General features: G+C 37.6%; 1 protein-coding gene across 4 annotated transcripts in view; it reads left to right on the top strand.

Moving 5' to 3' along the window:
• Hycc2 (hyccin PI4KA lipid kinase complex subunit 2) overlaps positions 1–16,924 on the top strand; it is a 60,246-nt gene that overhangs the window by 20,123 nt on the left and 23,199 nt on the right. For all 4 annotated transcript variants that reach the window (XM_021652160.2, XM_021652157.2, XM_021652159.2 and 1 more), the window contains exons 3-6: positions 6,452–6,533; positions 7,169–7,270; positions 12,894–13,073; positions 15,051–15,131. In XM_021652160.2, coding sequence (XP_021507835.1) covers positions 6,483–6,533; positions 7,169–7,270; positions 12,894–13,073; positions 15,051–15,131 — 414 coding nt within the window. In that variant the 5' untranslated portion in view covers positions 6,452–6,482. The remainder of the gene's footprint in view (positions 1–6,451; positions 6,534–7,168; positions 7,271–12,893; positions 13,074–15,050; positions 15,132–16,924) is intronic.

Raw genomic sequence — 16,924 nt, 5'->3', positions numbered from 1 at the left:
AGCAATTGTATTTAACAAATACAATTTAACAAATGTGTTATCTGAATTTTACTTCTATTTCGTTCATTTACTCAGCATGATGTATCAGGATATATCAGGTTCACTGTTGAAAGCAACTTTTGTGACTGTGGCTAATGTTCTCTTTCTGTTCTGTCTAATACAGGAAAATAGGAAAATACATGTCTAGGTATTTGAAATGTGGCAGAGAAAATAACCTGGTTTTCTAATGTTTATTAATAATATACAAAATGTGCAAAATCAAAGCCAAGTGTTGTTTGTATGCCAGTAATCCTAGCAGTTAGGAAGTAGAAGCAGGAGGCTCAAGAGTTGAAGGTCACCCTTAGACAGCTAGATAGCAAGATCCAGTCTCAGAGAGGGAACTGGAGGAGAAAAGAGAGCCCAAATAAATACTTATTACCAAATCTATTTTGCTATAACCCAAGATCCTGCACACATCTCAACAATACCACTGTTTTCATAGAAAACACATGCCAAGACATGTCAAGAAGAAAATGGGGAAAGAGCAAAAGCACTTAGTTGAATGTACCCAGGAAAGCAGTTTTTTGGAATACATAAATAGCTGACAGGGCCGACATTTATGAAAGCTTCATGTTGACAAGGTTCAAGTAGGTACAAGGAGGAAGGAAAGTTAGACAGTGCTCATACTGCATGGAGTCTGACCCCCAGATGCAGTGTCCTGACAGAAAACTGGTGTGTTTTATGAAGTCTCTAGAAGCGCTGTAGGCAAGAAAGCTCCATGCCACCAGGTTTACGCCCATCTCAGCTAAAACTGAGTAGATACAGTTTGCCTTAAGAGAACCCAGCAGTCACATGTTGAGTTTGAATGTTGTCGGGAGTGGGCACATAGGGTTCAAATTTCAGCCTGATTGTAGACTGACACTATGGTTGTGTATGTATTCCTTTACTATCTCCCTACCCTGTGAGGAATACTGAGCTTGGCTGGGATGGTGTCCTAAGTTAGCATCTGTAATTGTATGACTCCGCATTAGGAGAGCTGGATAGGCAACATTGGGATCTCAACTCTAGAGAAAACACTAAAAGTGAGTTTAGAGTACAGGACTGATTGCCTTAGGAAGTGAAGTCTTCAGTAAAGACTGGCAAAGACAGTAATACTGTCCAGGGTGCATTCTCTTAGGTCACAGACCCTCTAGCTGCATCCTGTCTCAGAAATCAGGCCATGGCCCCTTACCGCTGACAGGCCTCTGCTATGACATCTAGAACACATAGGTCTTGGGAAGCAAGGGAGGAGATAAGTAAGCCCTGTCTTCCCCCTCGAAGCTACAAGGTAATTTTACCCAGTACCAGGCTCCTCAGCACATAGGCTACGCCAGACTAAATCACACTAAAGCTTCTGGTCATCCCCTCAAAACCTAGAACAGTCAGAGAACCCCGTTTGTCCCACTGCAGACACACACACACCCCATCACACTTGCATGTGTTATCATCTCTTTTACTTTTTACTCTAAGCTGTCTTAATGAAGCTCCTCTCTCAGTCTCTTAAAAGTATATATTCATTTATTTGCCAGCATAGGGTGTAGTGTGTGCACGGACATGCTTATGTAAAGTCATAGCAGAAACTTTGGAGTCAGTTCTCTCCTTCCATCATGTAGGTTTGGGGGATTGAACTCAGGGCATCAGGCCTGGCAGCAAATGCTTTTACTACTGAGCCATCCCTCTGGCCCTCTTTCTCTCCAGGTGTTTGAAGGGAAGCCTCTCTTTTCCTCCAAGACCGTCATTTGTCTCTAATATTATCTCTATTTCTCCTAATTACTCTCACATTAAGGTGTGATCATGGGACCCCAGTGGTCATGAGACCTAAGTGATCATGAGACCCCAGTGATCATGAGACGGTCTCTTAATAAAGATCACTCTGGAGGATAGTCTCCCCTTTCTTTATAAATGACGGAACATACATTTTTAAATTCATTTTTAAGTACATATACATGTGCATGTGTGTGTTTCCATGGAGGCCAGAGGCATCAGATCTCTCTAGAGTGGAGTTATTAGTGGTTATGATCGATCCACTTAACATGAATGCTGGGAACCAAACTCAAGTCTTCTGAAAGAGCAGTGTGCTCTTATAACTTCTGAGCTGTCTCTTTAGTCCCCTGAGCCCACATTTTATCATAACACAAAATAGGTCTAATTTCTCTCTTAAAGCAGGAAAATAAGCAAATTGTATTTGAATTAATTTAAATAGCTTTTCAGCTTAGAGCTACTGTATCACATAGTACATTTTAAGTTTTGCCTTAGGGAATTTAGTCTTTTCTATAACAACTGCCTTAATCTAAGTTTTAGACATATACTTTGAAAAATCTTCATAATTTTTTTCCAATGCTTTGAGGGTTGAGGAGGGCTTGAGACAGGGTTTCTCTGTATAGCCCACTTGTCCTGGAACTATCACTGTAGACCAGGCTGGTCTTGACCTCAGAAATCTGCCTGTCTTTGCCTTCCAGGTACTGGAAGGCTGGCCCAATTTTTTTTTTTTTTTTTATCAAGTTTAAGAATTTGCAGTAAGCTAGGCAGTAGTGGTGCATGACTTTAATTCCAGCACTTGGGAGGCAGAGGCAAATGGATCTCTCTGAGTTCAAGGCCAGCCTGGTGTACACAGATTGAAAGGCTACACAGAGAAACTGTGTCTTAAAACCCCCCCCCAAAAAAAAACTTTTTTTTCTGCAATAATAGTTATTATTGACTATCTCATGTTACACTGGTAATTCTATAGCTTTGTTTATTTAATAATTTTGATTCCTTTGAAACCCTTGAGAGCACTTACTTTCTTTTTATCCTTCATTGTCGTATCCTTAGCATTATATTCAACAATATTTCTATTAATAGATAACTGTACTGGCTGGTTTTGTGTGTCCACTTGACCCAAGTTAGAGTCATCAGAGAGGAAGGTGCACCAGTTGAGAAAGTGCCTCCGTGAGATCCAGCTGTCATGCATTTCCTCAACTAATGATCAGTAGCAGAGGGCCCAGCTCTTGGTGGGCGGTGCCATCCCTGGGCTGGTGGTCCTGGGTTCTATAAGAAAGCAGGCTGAGCAAACCATGGGGAGTAAGCCAGAGGAGCATCCCTCCATGGCTTCTGCATTAGGTTCTGCCTCCAGGTTCCAGCTTTAAGTTTCTGTCCTGACTTCCTCCAATGATGGATTGTGATCTGGATGTGTAAGTCAAATAAACCCTCTCCTCCCAACTTGTTTTTTGGTTATGGTGTTTCATCACAGCAATAAAACCCTGACTAAGACAATAATTAACTATTTTTACCACCAGAATAAAAATGCTTCTTGAATTGTCAAAAACTTAAGTAATTGCATTATGATTTTTTTTTAATAGTAGCTAACGTAGAATGTTAGCCAAATCTCTGTATTATTTATTCTGTTTTTTTTAAGTCTTTTGTGAGCTGGCCAGGGTGGCACAGGCCTCCTACCCCAGCACTGGACACGCAGAGGCAGAAGGATGTCTGAATTCAAGGTCAGCCTGGTCAACATACTGAGTGTCAGGCCAGGGCTTCCTTGTTAGACTGTGCCTTGGAACAAAACAGATAAACAAAATCTGAAAAAAACTTCTGTCATAGATACTTGTATTGTCCTCATTTTATAAATAAGTAGTTTGAGAAGACAGAGAAGTAACTCTTCCAAAAACATATGTTATCTAGGCCAAAATTCTCCAAACCATTGGTCTATATTGGAACTTCTAGCCTCACTCTGAGCTGGGAACAAAGTGCCTTTTGCATGCTAGGGAAGTGTTCCACCAACTGAGCACATCCCTAGCCCTAGTTCTTTTTCAGAGTTTTCCTTAGATCTCAGAGCAGTCTATGAATGTACACTGTCCATTGCCTCACCCACAAAAACAAAGAAGGAAGTAGATAGAATAGTATATAATAAACTTTGTATACTGATTACTAAACAATGTGGTTTTCAACTTTAAGGCCAGTCATACTTTATTTATATCCCATGCAAGGGATAGAAGAGATGCCTCAGTGGTTAAGAGTGCATATTGCTCTTGCAGAAGTCTTGAGGTTGGTTCCTAACATACACATCTGGTGGCTCAGAACTACCTTCATAACTTCAATTCCAGGGAATCTGATGCCCTTTTATGGCCTCTGAGGGTACATACACTCACATGCACATACTCACACACAGACATTTCTACACACATATTTTAAAAAATATATGTGATTTACTCTTCTATCATCTGTCCCTACTTTTTAAAAATGCTTTTATACATTACATCTCGGTCACAGTTTCTTCTCCCTCCACTTCTCCCAGTCCCTCTCCACACCTCCTCTCTCTTCCAGATCCACTCTTCCTCCATCTCCCCCTCCCCTGACCCAGAAAAAAAAGAGCAGGCCTCTCAGGGATATCCACCAAACATGGCCTAACAAGTTACAGTAAGACCAGATACAAACCTTCATGTCAAGACTGGTCAAGGCAACCCAGTAGGAGGAAAGGGTTCTAAGCGCAGACAAGAGTCAGAGACAGCTCTTGTTACCACTGATAGGAGTTCCACAAGAACACCAAGCTACACAACCATAACAGAGATGCAAAGGACCTAACTCAGACCCACACAGGGTTAGTGTTTGCTGCTTTAGTCTCTGAGAGCCCCGATGACCCTGCTTAGTTGATTCTGTGGGCCGGGTTCTTGTGTTCTCAGTCCCTCTGTCTCCTACAGAACTTCCTCTTTTCTTTGGGGGTTCCCTGGCTCCACCTAGTGTTTGGCTGTGGATCTCTGTATCTGCTCCCATCACTTGCTGGGTGATGCCTCTCTGATGACAGTTTGGCTAGATGCCAGTCTATGAACATAACCATTTCATTGTCCCCCTTCACTCCCTGCCCCCTTTTTTGACGAGTATTTGTTTCTGTTTTGGGTCTCTGGGCTGTCCTGCCTCTGGAAGACTCAAGAATGGACAGGAGTCTCTCCAGGAAGGGGAAATAGATTTTGGAGTTGGGTAGGGATTGGAACAGGAGGAATCAGCTGGGGATGGGGAACTGAGAGAAAGAGGACTGGGAAAGAGGTTTGGGGAATGATATAGAAGCCTAGTGCAGTTGAAACTCCCTGGAATCTATGAGAGTGACCCTGGAGAAGTCTCCTAGTCATGGGGGATACGGAGCCTGAACTGGCCATCTTCTATAACCAGCCAAGGCTTCCAGCAGTGGGAATGGAACATCAACCCAGCCACAAAACCTTCGCCCTACTCTCTGTCCTACCTGCAAAAATGTGCTGGGGTAATGGTGGTGCAAATCTTAGGGGAGTGCCAGCCAACAACTGGTCCAACGTGCAACCCACACCACAGAGAGGGAGCCCCCACCTGACACTGCCCAGATGGCCTCTGCCCCTCCCTTTATATGTCATTATTGAAACATGGTTTGAGTGAGGCTGTTCTAGTTTGTTTGGGGTCGCATTAATAAACACTATGACTAAAAGCAACTTGGAAAGGAAAGGTTTTTTCATATTATACTTTACAGTTCCATCGTTGAGGAAAACAACAAGGCATTCAAGGCAGGATCTTTAAGCAGAAGTCAACAGAGAAGTGGTTGCTTGAAGTCTCATATTTAGTTACATTTCTGTACATCCAAGGCCCACCTACCTAGGATGGTGACAGCTAGGGGTGTGCCACTACCTGCTAAAAGTATCTTTTTGATAAGAGAACTTTTCAGTTATTTCACAAACAGTCCTGCTTCTTCAGGTTCTATTTTTTGCTTGTCTTGATTTTTTTTTAATCCAAAATTAACTAAGTTAGACCACTCACAATGGCGAGCATTTAATAGTTGAGCATATATTTGTTTCCAGGTTTTAAAAAAATAGCTTTAATTGGAATTATAATTTACAGACTTTTATTCACTTTGATTTTGCTACTTAGACATTTTCCATTTTAGCAGTTAAGGCTCTCCCTTATTTTACATAATGTATATATTGTTATCAGTTTACCAGCTATATGACCCTTGCTTTTTTAAGATTTAACATTTATATTTTGTTACAGGTTTATTCTGTCAGATGTAACTTGCTCTGTGTATTTGCTTTGGATAATGTATTTGGTTTCACTGGGATACTTACGTCATTTTCCAGCGTTTTGTTTTGTTGATCCACAGTGTTGTGTAGTCAGGCTTGTCTTAGAACTCACCACACAGCCCAAGTTGACCTCCATTTCACAGTCCCCTTGCCTCAGCATCCCAGGTACTGAGATTATACGTATGCCCAATTTAAGGACATCTTCTTCGACATTTTGCAGTGGGGAAATGTGAAGGCCTGAAGACAACGGGTTTCTGAGATATGGTTAACAAATAGAATTTATTTTTGAAGTTTTAAATTGTACTGTAAACTGAGTACGAGCCTCTATCTGAAATATAGAGTAGATGAGTTTCTTGGTTTGTGAAAGGCACGCATTATGTACCTTTGGTAATTTCTGTAAGTAATGTTATCTGTTTTAGATATAAAAAGAAGAATAGAAGGTAACGGAAGATGCTGGGATCAGAACAAGCTGTTGTAGAAGAATGGTTATCAGAGTTCAAGGTAAATAGATGGGGATGAGACTGTGTTGTGTAAGTACATGTCAGACATTTAATGATGGTAGTGTGTTCTATAAAGAGGCCTACAAATATATTTTTAAATTGGAGTTGGAAAATGTGAAATAATGCCTCTTTGGTTGTGATTTTTTCAAGTAGAGCTAATATGAATTAGGGTCAAAGGAATTACATCGAAATAAAAATAATTGTTAAGATTAAGACAAATCCAATAGGAGACTGGAGTCTTCAAGTAATAATAGTATTTGTTCCCTGCTTTGAGTTTCTATAGTTAAAAGTGAAATAGTTTTTTATTGAAAACTATGTAATATATGAACACTTAGGAAATATGTTTTATGAAGTATAAGTGCAAGAACTGAAATACATCCTGTTCTCTTTTAGGCTATATCACTTTAAAGTGACCTGTTTTTATGAAATCTAGTTATGATATGCAACTTGTGATCATTTTTCATGGATAAACAAACAGCTATAAAACTTATATGTTAATTATTTAATGTTATAGTAATTATGTTTAAATTTCTCATTTGACTGTTATTTTACTCAAGTAGCACTCATGTAAAATAAAGTTGTTTGTTTTCCTAAATATTAAATTCATTTTGCTGTCCTTTGATGGTTTTCTTGTAGGCATTACCTGACACTCAAATCACCAGTTATGCAGCAACTTTACACCGGAAAAAAGCACTTGTACCAGCACTCTATAAAGTTATTCAAGACTCAAACAATGAGGTAAGAAAGCTTTTAAGAAAAGTACCTTCTAAATAGTGAGATGAAATCACACAAATGTAAGTTTGTAGTTTTCAATCTCATTTGTGAATCTGGAAAGCTTCTTTCTTCTATTTTTCATCCTGATAGTTGCTTTGGCTTCCCCACCCCCATCCTTTTACATTTGAAATTGTTTTGGTCTTTTTCTTGGTGAAGGTGATATGCTTTGATTCTCAACATCAGTCACCTTCATCTCGATGGATTATTTATTAAATGTATTTTTTCTTTGTGTTCTTTAATATTTCTTTTTTGGAAACCAAATTTTAACAGTATATGATACAGCCTTCTTTGTTTTAATATTGTTTCCTCTTATTTTTTAGTGCTATAGATACATTTATGAGCACTCTGACCAGTTGTAAGCTGATAACATAAAATTATGCTGCTGTTTACTAAGTCTACCTGAAAATTATCAGAGGAAATGCTTTAAAAATCTGAGTAGTGAAGATCAATAAGCTTAGAATAACAGTCAGCTGTTATTCACCCTGTGGTAGAAGATAGAAAATGCAGCAACTGAATCTATATGTAAACTTATGCTGGATACACACAGTATTTTTCCATTAACACAGTGGTATGACATATAGTTTTATCCCACTGGATTCATGTATGCTTTAACATGCAAATGAAAGGAACACACAGGAAAGTAGCTTCTTATCTTCCCAGATACAGCCTCCGAGACTGCCTCTGCTGTGTACTGCAGTGAGCTTGAAGAAGTTCAGGTAACCAGCTCCTAACCAGCAGCCTAGCTTAAAGTGCATCTTCACTGTTGTCTTCTCACCAAAAGCTTGCTTATTGACCTCCTTCTTCTTCGTCTCCTGTGTTTGGACTGGCTCTCAGACTTGCATCTGCTGTTATTTCTAGCAGCAGCTGCAAGATTCATTTGCTGCTTTTCTCCTGTGGTGTATTGCTGAATTTATAAAACTTCAGAAATGGGCTGTGTTTGTGTATGTGTGTAGATCTGTCTACACGCACACACACACATATCTTTAGTTAGGAGTATTTGAAAATTTCAAAATGCTAAATTCTATCTACCCTACCCCTGATTTTGTCTTAACATTTAAGCTTTGCTTATTAAAAATTATTTGTTTTATGCTTTTCCTTTTAGATTGTAAGCTCTTCATGGGCAGTGGGCATATATTTTATGATTGTTACTTCCCTAGAATATGATATTCTATATATATATGAATGAATATCTAACAAGTATTACGTGCTTGAGACGTGGCTCTGGGACTAAGCGTAAATAAGTAAACATCGATTAGAAAATAATGAAATACCAAAAGATTCTAGAATCTTTAGATTTAATACTCAAAAGGTATGAAGTATTCTCACTTAAAAATAGACTTTTAAAAAAATGTTTTTCAGACTCTTCTGTATTGTCAGACTTTATAATTACACGAGACCTTGAAGTCATCGTTCAGAATGGAAATGGTAGCTTGAGAAATCCAGGCTCAAGACTTTAGTATTCATTATGATTGTGACGTTGCTAGGGCGGGTCTGAGTTCCATCCTTTCACTGTCAAATCAGAAGCTTCTGATTATGGTTTTTGAAAACCGATGATAATAAATTCTGTAGAACCTCAGGTTTATCCTGCACTGTAGTCAGGTGCACTTCAAGTCCTGATTCATTATATTATGAGACATTATTAGATGTGTTACCAAGCTGTTATTTCAGAGAATAGCTGTGCGTTTTGTATTATAAGAATCGAACTTAGGATAGTCTAAAAATCAGTGTTGCTTTGAAGACATAATAAGAGTCCTTGATATGAACTTCTAGAGGATTAATTTTACATGTTATGGCTACCTTTGTTACAACTTGACTTTTAACCTATACACCCACAATATTACTTATTTTTCTTTTTCATCTTAACAGACCTTAGTCAGTTCAGTGCTTCTTCCATTTGAGCCCCACTCTTGAGTCCTCTCTGTTCATTTTCTATTTTCTTTGACTTTATACTCTTGCCTTCCACTTTTCTGAGACAGGTATGCGTGTGTCTGACTATTCTACTGTCTCTGCTTCCCAATGTTTTGCAAATCTGTAGGAGTTAAAATGCATGAGTTCAGAGATCAGAACTCAGTTCTGGGACTTAAGTGCCAAGTACTACCCAATGAGCCATACCTGCCCATCACACATCACATTTCTTTAAAACAAAACAAAACTTTCTTTGACTTTACCTTTTATTATCTACCTCATCTCTCTGTCACTATTCACAAATGGCCTCATAGTAATTTCATTGCTTATTGTCTGTCTTATTGTCCCTTTTTATTCACCTCACACTATTTCTCCTACTTAAGTTAGGCTTAAGTAGCTGTTATATCACTCAAAATGCTCTCTAGTGTTTTCATCAGATAGTATGTCTCAGCAATTATGTCAAAACATTGTTTGCTTAATTCCTAAATTTTTTGAGCAAATGATGATGATTGTTATCACTTGTGATGTGGATAATAGTGCCATTTAATGGGCTTGGTTTGTTTGAGGCAAGACTCCTGCACCTGTGTAGCTGAGAATACCTTCAACTTTGATCCACATGCTTTTATCTCCCAAGTGCTAGGATTACAAATGTATGCTACCATTTCTGATTCTCACTGAGAACTTCAGAAATAGTATGATACGAATAAGCATGATACAAATGCTTAGAATTAAAGATTTTCATAGGTAGCAATGCCAGATTTTTAATGGTCTTATTTTGTAGTTGTATTTGATTAAAAGATACTGGATTACCAGAACTGCCCACCTTTAAAAAATAACAACCAAGCCTGGTGGTGGCATGCACCTTTATTCGTAGCACTTCTGAGGCAAAGGAAGTGGATTTCTATGTTCTTTTTGGTTGGTTGGTTTTTTTGGTTTTGCAGGACAGCATTTCCTGTGTAGCCCTGACTATCATGGAACTCACTCTGTAGACCAGGCTGGCCTCAAACTAAAAGACACACCTGCTCTGCCTCCCCAGTGCTGGGATTGTAGGTGTACCACATGTCCTACTCAGATCTCTAAGTTCAAGGCCAACCTGTTCTATAAAGCAAGTTGTAGGACAGCCAGGGCCATACAGAGAAACCCTGTCTCAAAACAAAACAAGAAAACAGAATCATAATTTTGGAGCTTCCGTTTCTTTAGTGTACTTACAGTAGCTTCTCTGCCATACACTAAATGAATGGAAGTCAAGGTCTTCGTAATGAACTTACAGTAATTGTATCACAGGCCATAAATATTTAGAGAAAGCAGGCTTTGGAGAGTCTTTCACTAAAGAGAAGAGCAAATCTAAGGAAGTATAAATGTTTAACAAATTTCTAAGAGCGTGCAGTCTTTAATTGCTCAGAATACACTACACTGTCTTTAATTGCTCAGAACAATGTTGTCATCATTTAAGACACATGGCAATGATTCACTCTTTTCAAAATTATTGGTACTATATACTGGTACTATGTACAGTATAGTATTTATAATAAAACAATCTTTACCAATATTTTAGTATAAGAAATGTGTTAGAATAGAAAATCAGCTTGATATTAGAAAACCTTCATTTAAACTCTTCCTCTACTACTAATTTCTATAATCTTTGACAAACTGTATGATTGTTCTAAATAAACATCAGTGTAAGGAGATAGTTTAAATATTTTAATTTTTAAAAATACCTTTAAAGTTTGCCCTGATTTTTCTCTTGGAGAGTTTAGTATTTACTAGCCTAGGGACATATATGTGTGTGTGAATTTTCTAAATTTTAAAATTTATCTTCAAGAACAAAAGTTGGCATGTCTAAATATTAGCTATACAGTTGACATAGATTTGTTGACAGTTTCACAATTGTGAAAATAGTGACTGCGTTCAGGATTACTGAATTATTAAAAAAATATAACTACTTTAAATAGATCTGATATAAATATGTAACTTAGAATAGAAGTAAGCATATAAAGTTACTAAGCTGTTGCTTTTTTTGCTTTTGCTTTTTTTTTTTTTTTGTAATTAAATTTTAATAAATTGCAGCCTTGCCAGGCCACAGAGGAAGACAATGCAGCAAGTCCTAATGAGACCTGATAGGTTAGGGTCAGATTGAAGGGAAGGAGGACCCCCCCATCAGTGGACTATGGGAGGGTCATTGGAGGAGAAGAGGGAGGGAGGGAGGGATTGGAAGAGGAGGATGAGGGTGATAGCCAGGATACAAAGTGAATAAATTGTAATCAATAATTAATAAAAAAAATAAAATTTTTAAAAAGTTTAGTTTCTCACCGGGCACGATGATTCACACCTGTAATCCCAGCACTCAGGGAGGCAGATCTCTGTGAGTTTGAGGCCGACCTACAAAGCGAGTCTAGGACAGCTGAGGCTACACAGAGAAACCCTGTCTCAAAAAATACATAGTTTCTCATCAGTCTTTATATGCAGTTAAAAGTCAACCAGGTATGTAAAATACAGTAATAGGAGCAAAACCATTTTAAATTATCAGTAGGTGGAACTACTCATTTTCTTCAGTTTTCAACATCATGAGGTCTGGCAAGTCATTCCATGTGATAATACAAGAATAATTAGCTAAGCTTTGAAAAACATATTTATATGTTACATGTACACTTTTTTCTCTTTCAAAATTGTATGTGTGTTTGTGTGTTTGTGTACGTGTGCGTGCATGCTTGCACCAGCCAGCAGCCAACAGTACTGCTCTTGAGTACTGCTACCTAGCTCTCCACCTGTTTCATGAGATAGGGCGTCTTACTGAACCTAGAGCTTGCTGTTACAGGTGCAATGGTTGGCCAGTAAGCCCTAGGGAATCTGCTTCTCTTCCCCTCCCCCATGCCCTGCTATGCTCAACTTCCATGTAGGTGCTGGGCATCTGAACTCAGCTCTTCATACTTGTTAACAGGAGCTCTACCCACTGAGCCATCTTCCTAGCCCTCCAACTCTTTTAAATAAATATAATTAGTGAGATCTTAAGTCTGCTTTTATTTCCCTTGTATGTTTTTAATATATATTAGCTAGAATGTTGGGTGCCCATATCATGTTTTGTAAAATCTCTTTGTCTAATGAGTGGACTATCATTTGTTTAAGTTATGGGCTTTACTTAAAATTTGAAGGCATTTTAATTAAGAAAGATTTCTTAAAATAGAAGATGGGCCAGTGAGGTTGCTCAGTGGATGAAGTCACTTGCTATAACCTAAGTTGGATCCCTCAAACCCACATGATAGAAGGAGGGAACTGGATCCCACAAAGGTGTTGTTTGACATACATACATGTACCATGGTATTAAAGTGCCTGCACATACATGCATAAATACACAAATGTAAAAAATTAAAATAGAGACTAGAAGGCTTTGGTAAGAACAGAAAGGCAAACTCAACAAGTGTAAATATAGTACATTGGCAAGCAGACTAATTATCTAAAAAATTCAGTAGTGTAGTACATCAAAAAGTATAGTGATAGTATATGCTACTTACAGTTAGTGGTTTGGTCCATTTAATATGTAGTCTATTAAAGACTGTTGAATTAACTTATATGAAGGAATTAATATTGAGAATTAATTTTTTTAATATTATAAAGGTGCATTTGCCTTTTAAAAAATAGTTACAGTTCAAGCAATGGAAATAATATTGCTGTGTTTTTCTTTTAGCTCCTGGAGCCTGTCTGCCACCAATTGTTTGAGCTCTATCGCAGCTCTGAGGCTCGACTGAAGAGGTTCACCCTGCAGTTCCTGCCTGAACTGATATGGGTGTACCTGCGACACACAGTCAGTCGGGACAGGCAGAGCAATGGCTGCGTTGAAGCGCTTCTCCTAGGAATTTACAATTTGGTGAGCTGAAGTTATTGGAGGTTTAAAATATTTTAATCCCCTTGAAATATTTGAAGATTGTCTAAAGAGAAACAATTGAAATGTCTATTGAATAATTTTTGAGCTAAATACAAAATAATACAAACAGGGATTTTTTTTATAAGGTTGTTGAAGATATAATTGATATCATTGCTAGATTAGATGACTTACTTCTATTTCATTTAACCAGTGTCTATGAATGCCTTTATGTAAGAAACAAGTTGAGGGGCTGGAGAGATGGCTTAGCGGTTAAGAGCACTGTCTGCTTTTCCAGAGGTCCTGAGTTCAATTCCCAGCACCCACAAGGTGGTTCACAACCATCTATAACGTGATCCGATGCCCTCTCCTGGCATGTAGGTGTATATGCAAACAGAGCACTCATATACAATAAATGAATAAATCTTAAAAAAATAAAAACAAAAGGAAAAAAGAAACAAGTTGGATACTGAAATGAGCTGCTTTAGTGCAGCTTTCCACCTCAGAAGACATAGTCATAGATGACTAGCAGTGCAGTCATCTGTAGAGAAAAGGGTATGAGAAATTGATATATTAGCCACAGTTACTGCAACTTTCCTAAGGCAATGGCATCTGAAAAGGTGTACTTTGGATTTGGATCACTTACGATTAGGAATAGGTGAGATTTTAGGAAGAAGTAATTGTCTTAGTTAAGGGTGCCTTGCTGTGTGTGTGATAGAACACCATGACTAAAAGCTACTTGGGGAGGACATGGTTTGTTTCACCTTCCAGTACTTTTGTAGTCTGTCATCAGGACAGGAACTTAAGGCTAGAAACTGGAGGCAAGCACTGAAGCAGAAGCCATGGAGGAGTACTGCTTCCTGGCTTGCTCCTCGAGGCTTGCTCAGGCTTCTTTCTAGGACAAGGAAGGGCCACTTGTCCAAGGGTGGCACAATCTAGGATGGGCTGGGCTGGCTCCCACATCAGTCCAAAAAAATTGACCAAGAAAATGCCCCACAGGTCTGCTCACAGGCCAACCTGATGGAGACATTTTCTCAATTAAGGTTCCTTCTTCCCGAGTGACTTTAGCTTGTGTCACGTTGACCGAAAGCTGGCAAGCACCAAGCACAGTAATTAAATGAACGAAAGGAAAGTTGAGTTGTGCCAGTGCACATGAGAAAAGCACAGAGTAGAGATGCAAACTAAGAGAGGGATTCCATCTTAGTGCCATTAGTGTTAGGCTACTGAGTGAAACTTTGTCTCGAGTAACAAGAACACAAAAGAGTTTTCTTACAGTTCAGTAGAAATTACTTAAATATGTCTATTTTGTGATTACTTACACTGATATTGCCAACATATAACTTATTATAGTTCAGTAATTTATTGCTGAGGAATTATACATATCTTTTAATCAAGGTTCATTCTTAAAATGTTCTCGGTATAAAAATGTTAACTGTGGTACTGGATATTTAAGTACGTTTGTTTATAGTAATCATTTTACAAAGAAAATGTATCAAAACTTCACATCATACACTAGAAATTCATATATATATATTCTGCCACTTATAGCTCAGTAAAGCTGGAAAATGCTTCATTTGTGTTATAATAATGTGTTTTTCTTATTTTAGTAAGAGTGGTTCTCTTAGTCTTATTTATATTTTGCTCGGCCAGGTTTCTACTAAAATGTCTGATCCATTTTTTTTCATCTACGGTCTAATCACTCTTAATCTACGTGTTCTGTGTGCACCTGTTTTTTGCCTTGCTGTCATGTTGGATTTGGTGTAGTGCAATTTGTGCTCAGTGTCTCTGTGGGTAACAGTTGTGTCACACATGTGTACCAGTTTGCTAATAAATTTGAAAGGGTGTGATAGGGTAATAGTATTCTTATATACTGTTGTTTCTAAAACTCTCCCCCAATTAGCAATGTTATATTCAATAAATTAACAAGTATTTATTTTGCTATAGACTTAATATTACATTGTTTTGTACATTGTTTTACTATAGGAAATTGCTGATAAAGATGGAAACAATAAAGTGTTGTCTTTCACTATCCCTTCATTATCCAAGCCTTCAATATACCATGAAGTAAGTAACATTGGGAATATGGAATGTTTCAAATTATGTTGAGAAAAAGATAAAAAATAATTTTGCCAGAGGTAAATATTGTAAATACTTTCTGCTTTTGAAACATGACCTTTTGTAGCCCAAGCAGGTCTCAAACTCACCAGGTGGTCAAGAATGACATTGCACTCTGAACCTGCTTCTACCTATCAAGAGAAAGGGTCACACCACCGCGCAAGGGTCCTGATTCATAGTCTTCTCTTTTTGGTTGTGAGCTGAGGTGGCTCAGCGGTTAAGAGCACTGCCTATTCCTCAGGAAGATAGATCAAAACCACCTGGAAGTTCCGTCCCAGAGGCTCTGACACCCTCTCCTGGCCTCCATGGGCACCAGGCGTGCACCTGGTTCACCTACATGTAGGTGGAACCCTCATACCTGTTTAACGAGGGAGAGGGAGAGAGAGAGAGAGAGAAGAAAGTAGGTAGGGATTGGGTCAGCAGATGGCTTGGCAGATAAAGGTACCTGCCACCAAACATGACAACCTAAGTCACCCACATAATGGAAGGAGAGAACTGACTCCCACAAATTCTCCTCTGACTTCAATGTGTATACACTCACATTAGATAAATGAACTAATTTAAGTTTAAAAAAATAGAGTAGATGTTATATGTTATGTCAAGGGAGTTAGTATTTAATGGAATTTTTTTCTAGTTCTTGTTTATTCATTTATTTTCCTTTACCAGTATCATTTTCACCTTTTAAAATCATTTTTTAGGGGTTGGAGATTTATCTCAGTGGTAGAGTGCTTGCTAAGGCCCTAGGTTCGGTCCTCAGCTCTGGGGAAAAAAAAAAGATAAAATCATTTTTTAAAGTGAATTGTCAAAAAAATTTTCCATATTGTTTAGTGATTATCTTTGTTAGAATGATTTATTTCTATTTATTTCTTTATTTCTTTATTATTCCTTTAGAAAAGTAATTACTCAAAAGGGTGTTAATGCTCCATTATGTTTCAGTATAAAGGAGTCTAAGTGCACACTCTAGCTAGTCAATAATGTGTTTGTTTTGCTTATGTTTATTCCATTGAAGAATATGAGAACACTCATTATTATGTAGGTAAAAGTTGCTGTTTAACTGAGTTCTCTTTAGTAAGACCCAATAAGAAAAATGTGTCAAGAATCAAATTTGCGGACATCATTGGTCTTTTGATACATCAGATTGTGAGCATTTAAAAAGCTTATTCTAAAAATTATATTCCATTTTCAACACACATATTATCCTGTTTGTCTTGTAGCTCAATGCAGGTATTAATTTTTTAATTAATTTCCCTGAAAGTTTGTTTTGTGTTAGAAATAGTACGTCTCCTATTTAACCAGGATCCATTTTAACACAGAATATTTCTAAATAATAGATTTTTAATTAAATTATTTGTATCATGTTATGAAATAAAATGGATGATAGTGACATTAATAAAGATTATCCTAACTTGAAAAACAAAATCAGTTGTGTAAGTACTAAAGAGATTTTTGATCACAGTCTTCAACGCTGTTTATTTTATATAATTGTGGTTATAGTCTGTGTCCTAGAATGCAAACAAAAATAAATGGATTTCTTTCAAACCTTAGTGTTTTCAACAGCGTTCTTTTTCCTAAATACAGAGTAACTCAGTATTTCAAAAAAATAAAGTGATATGTTTCAAATTTTATGTCTTCTACGTATTATGTTTAAAAGAAGGCATAAAATGTCATTGAAGAAGAATGAAACCTTGACTTCAAACTACATTTTATTTCAACAAAATTAGATATTATTACATGATACAGAT

This window comes from Meriones unguiculatus, chromosome 15, assembly GCF_030254825.1.
Source record: "Meriones unguiculatus strain TT.TT164.6M chromosome 15, Bangor_MerUng_6.1, whole genome shotgun sequence".
NCBI lineage: Eukaryota > Metazoa > Chordata > Mammalia > Rodentia > Muridae > Meriones > Meriones unguiculatus.
This window is presented reverse-complemented; position numbering and strand designations above follow the sequence as displayed.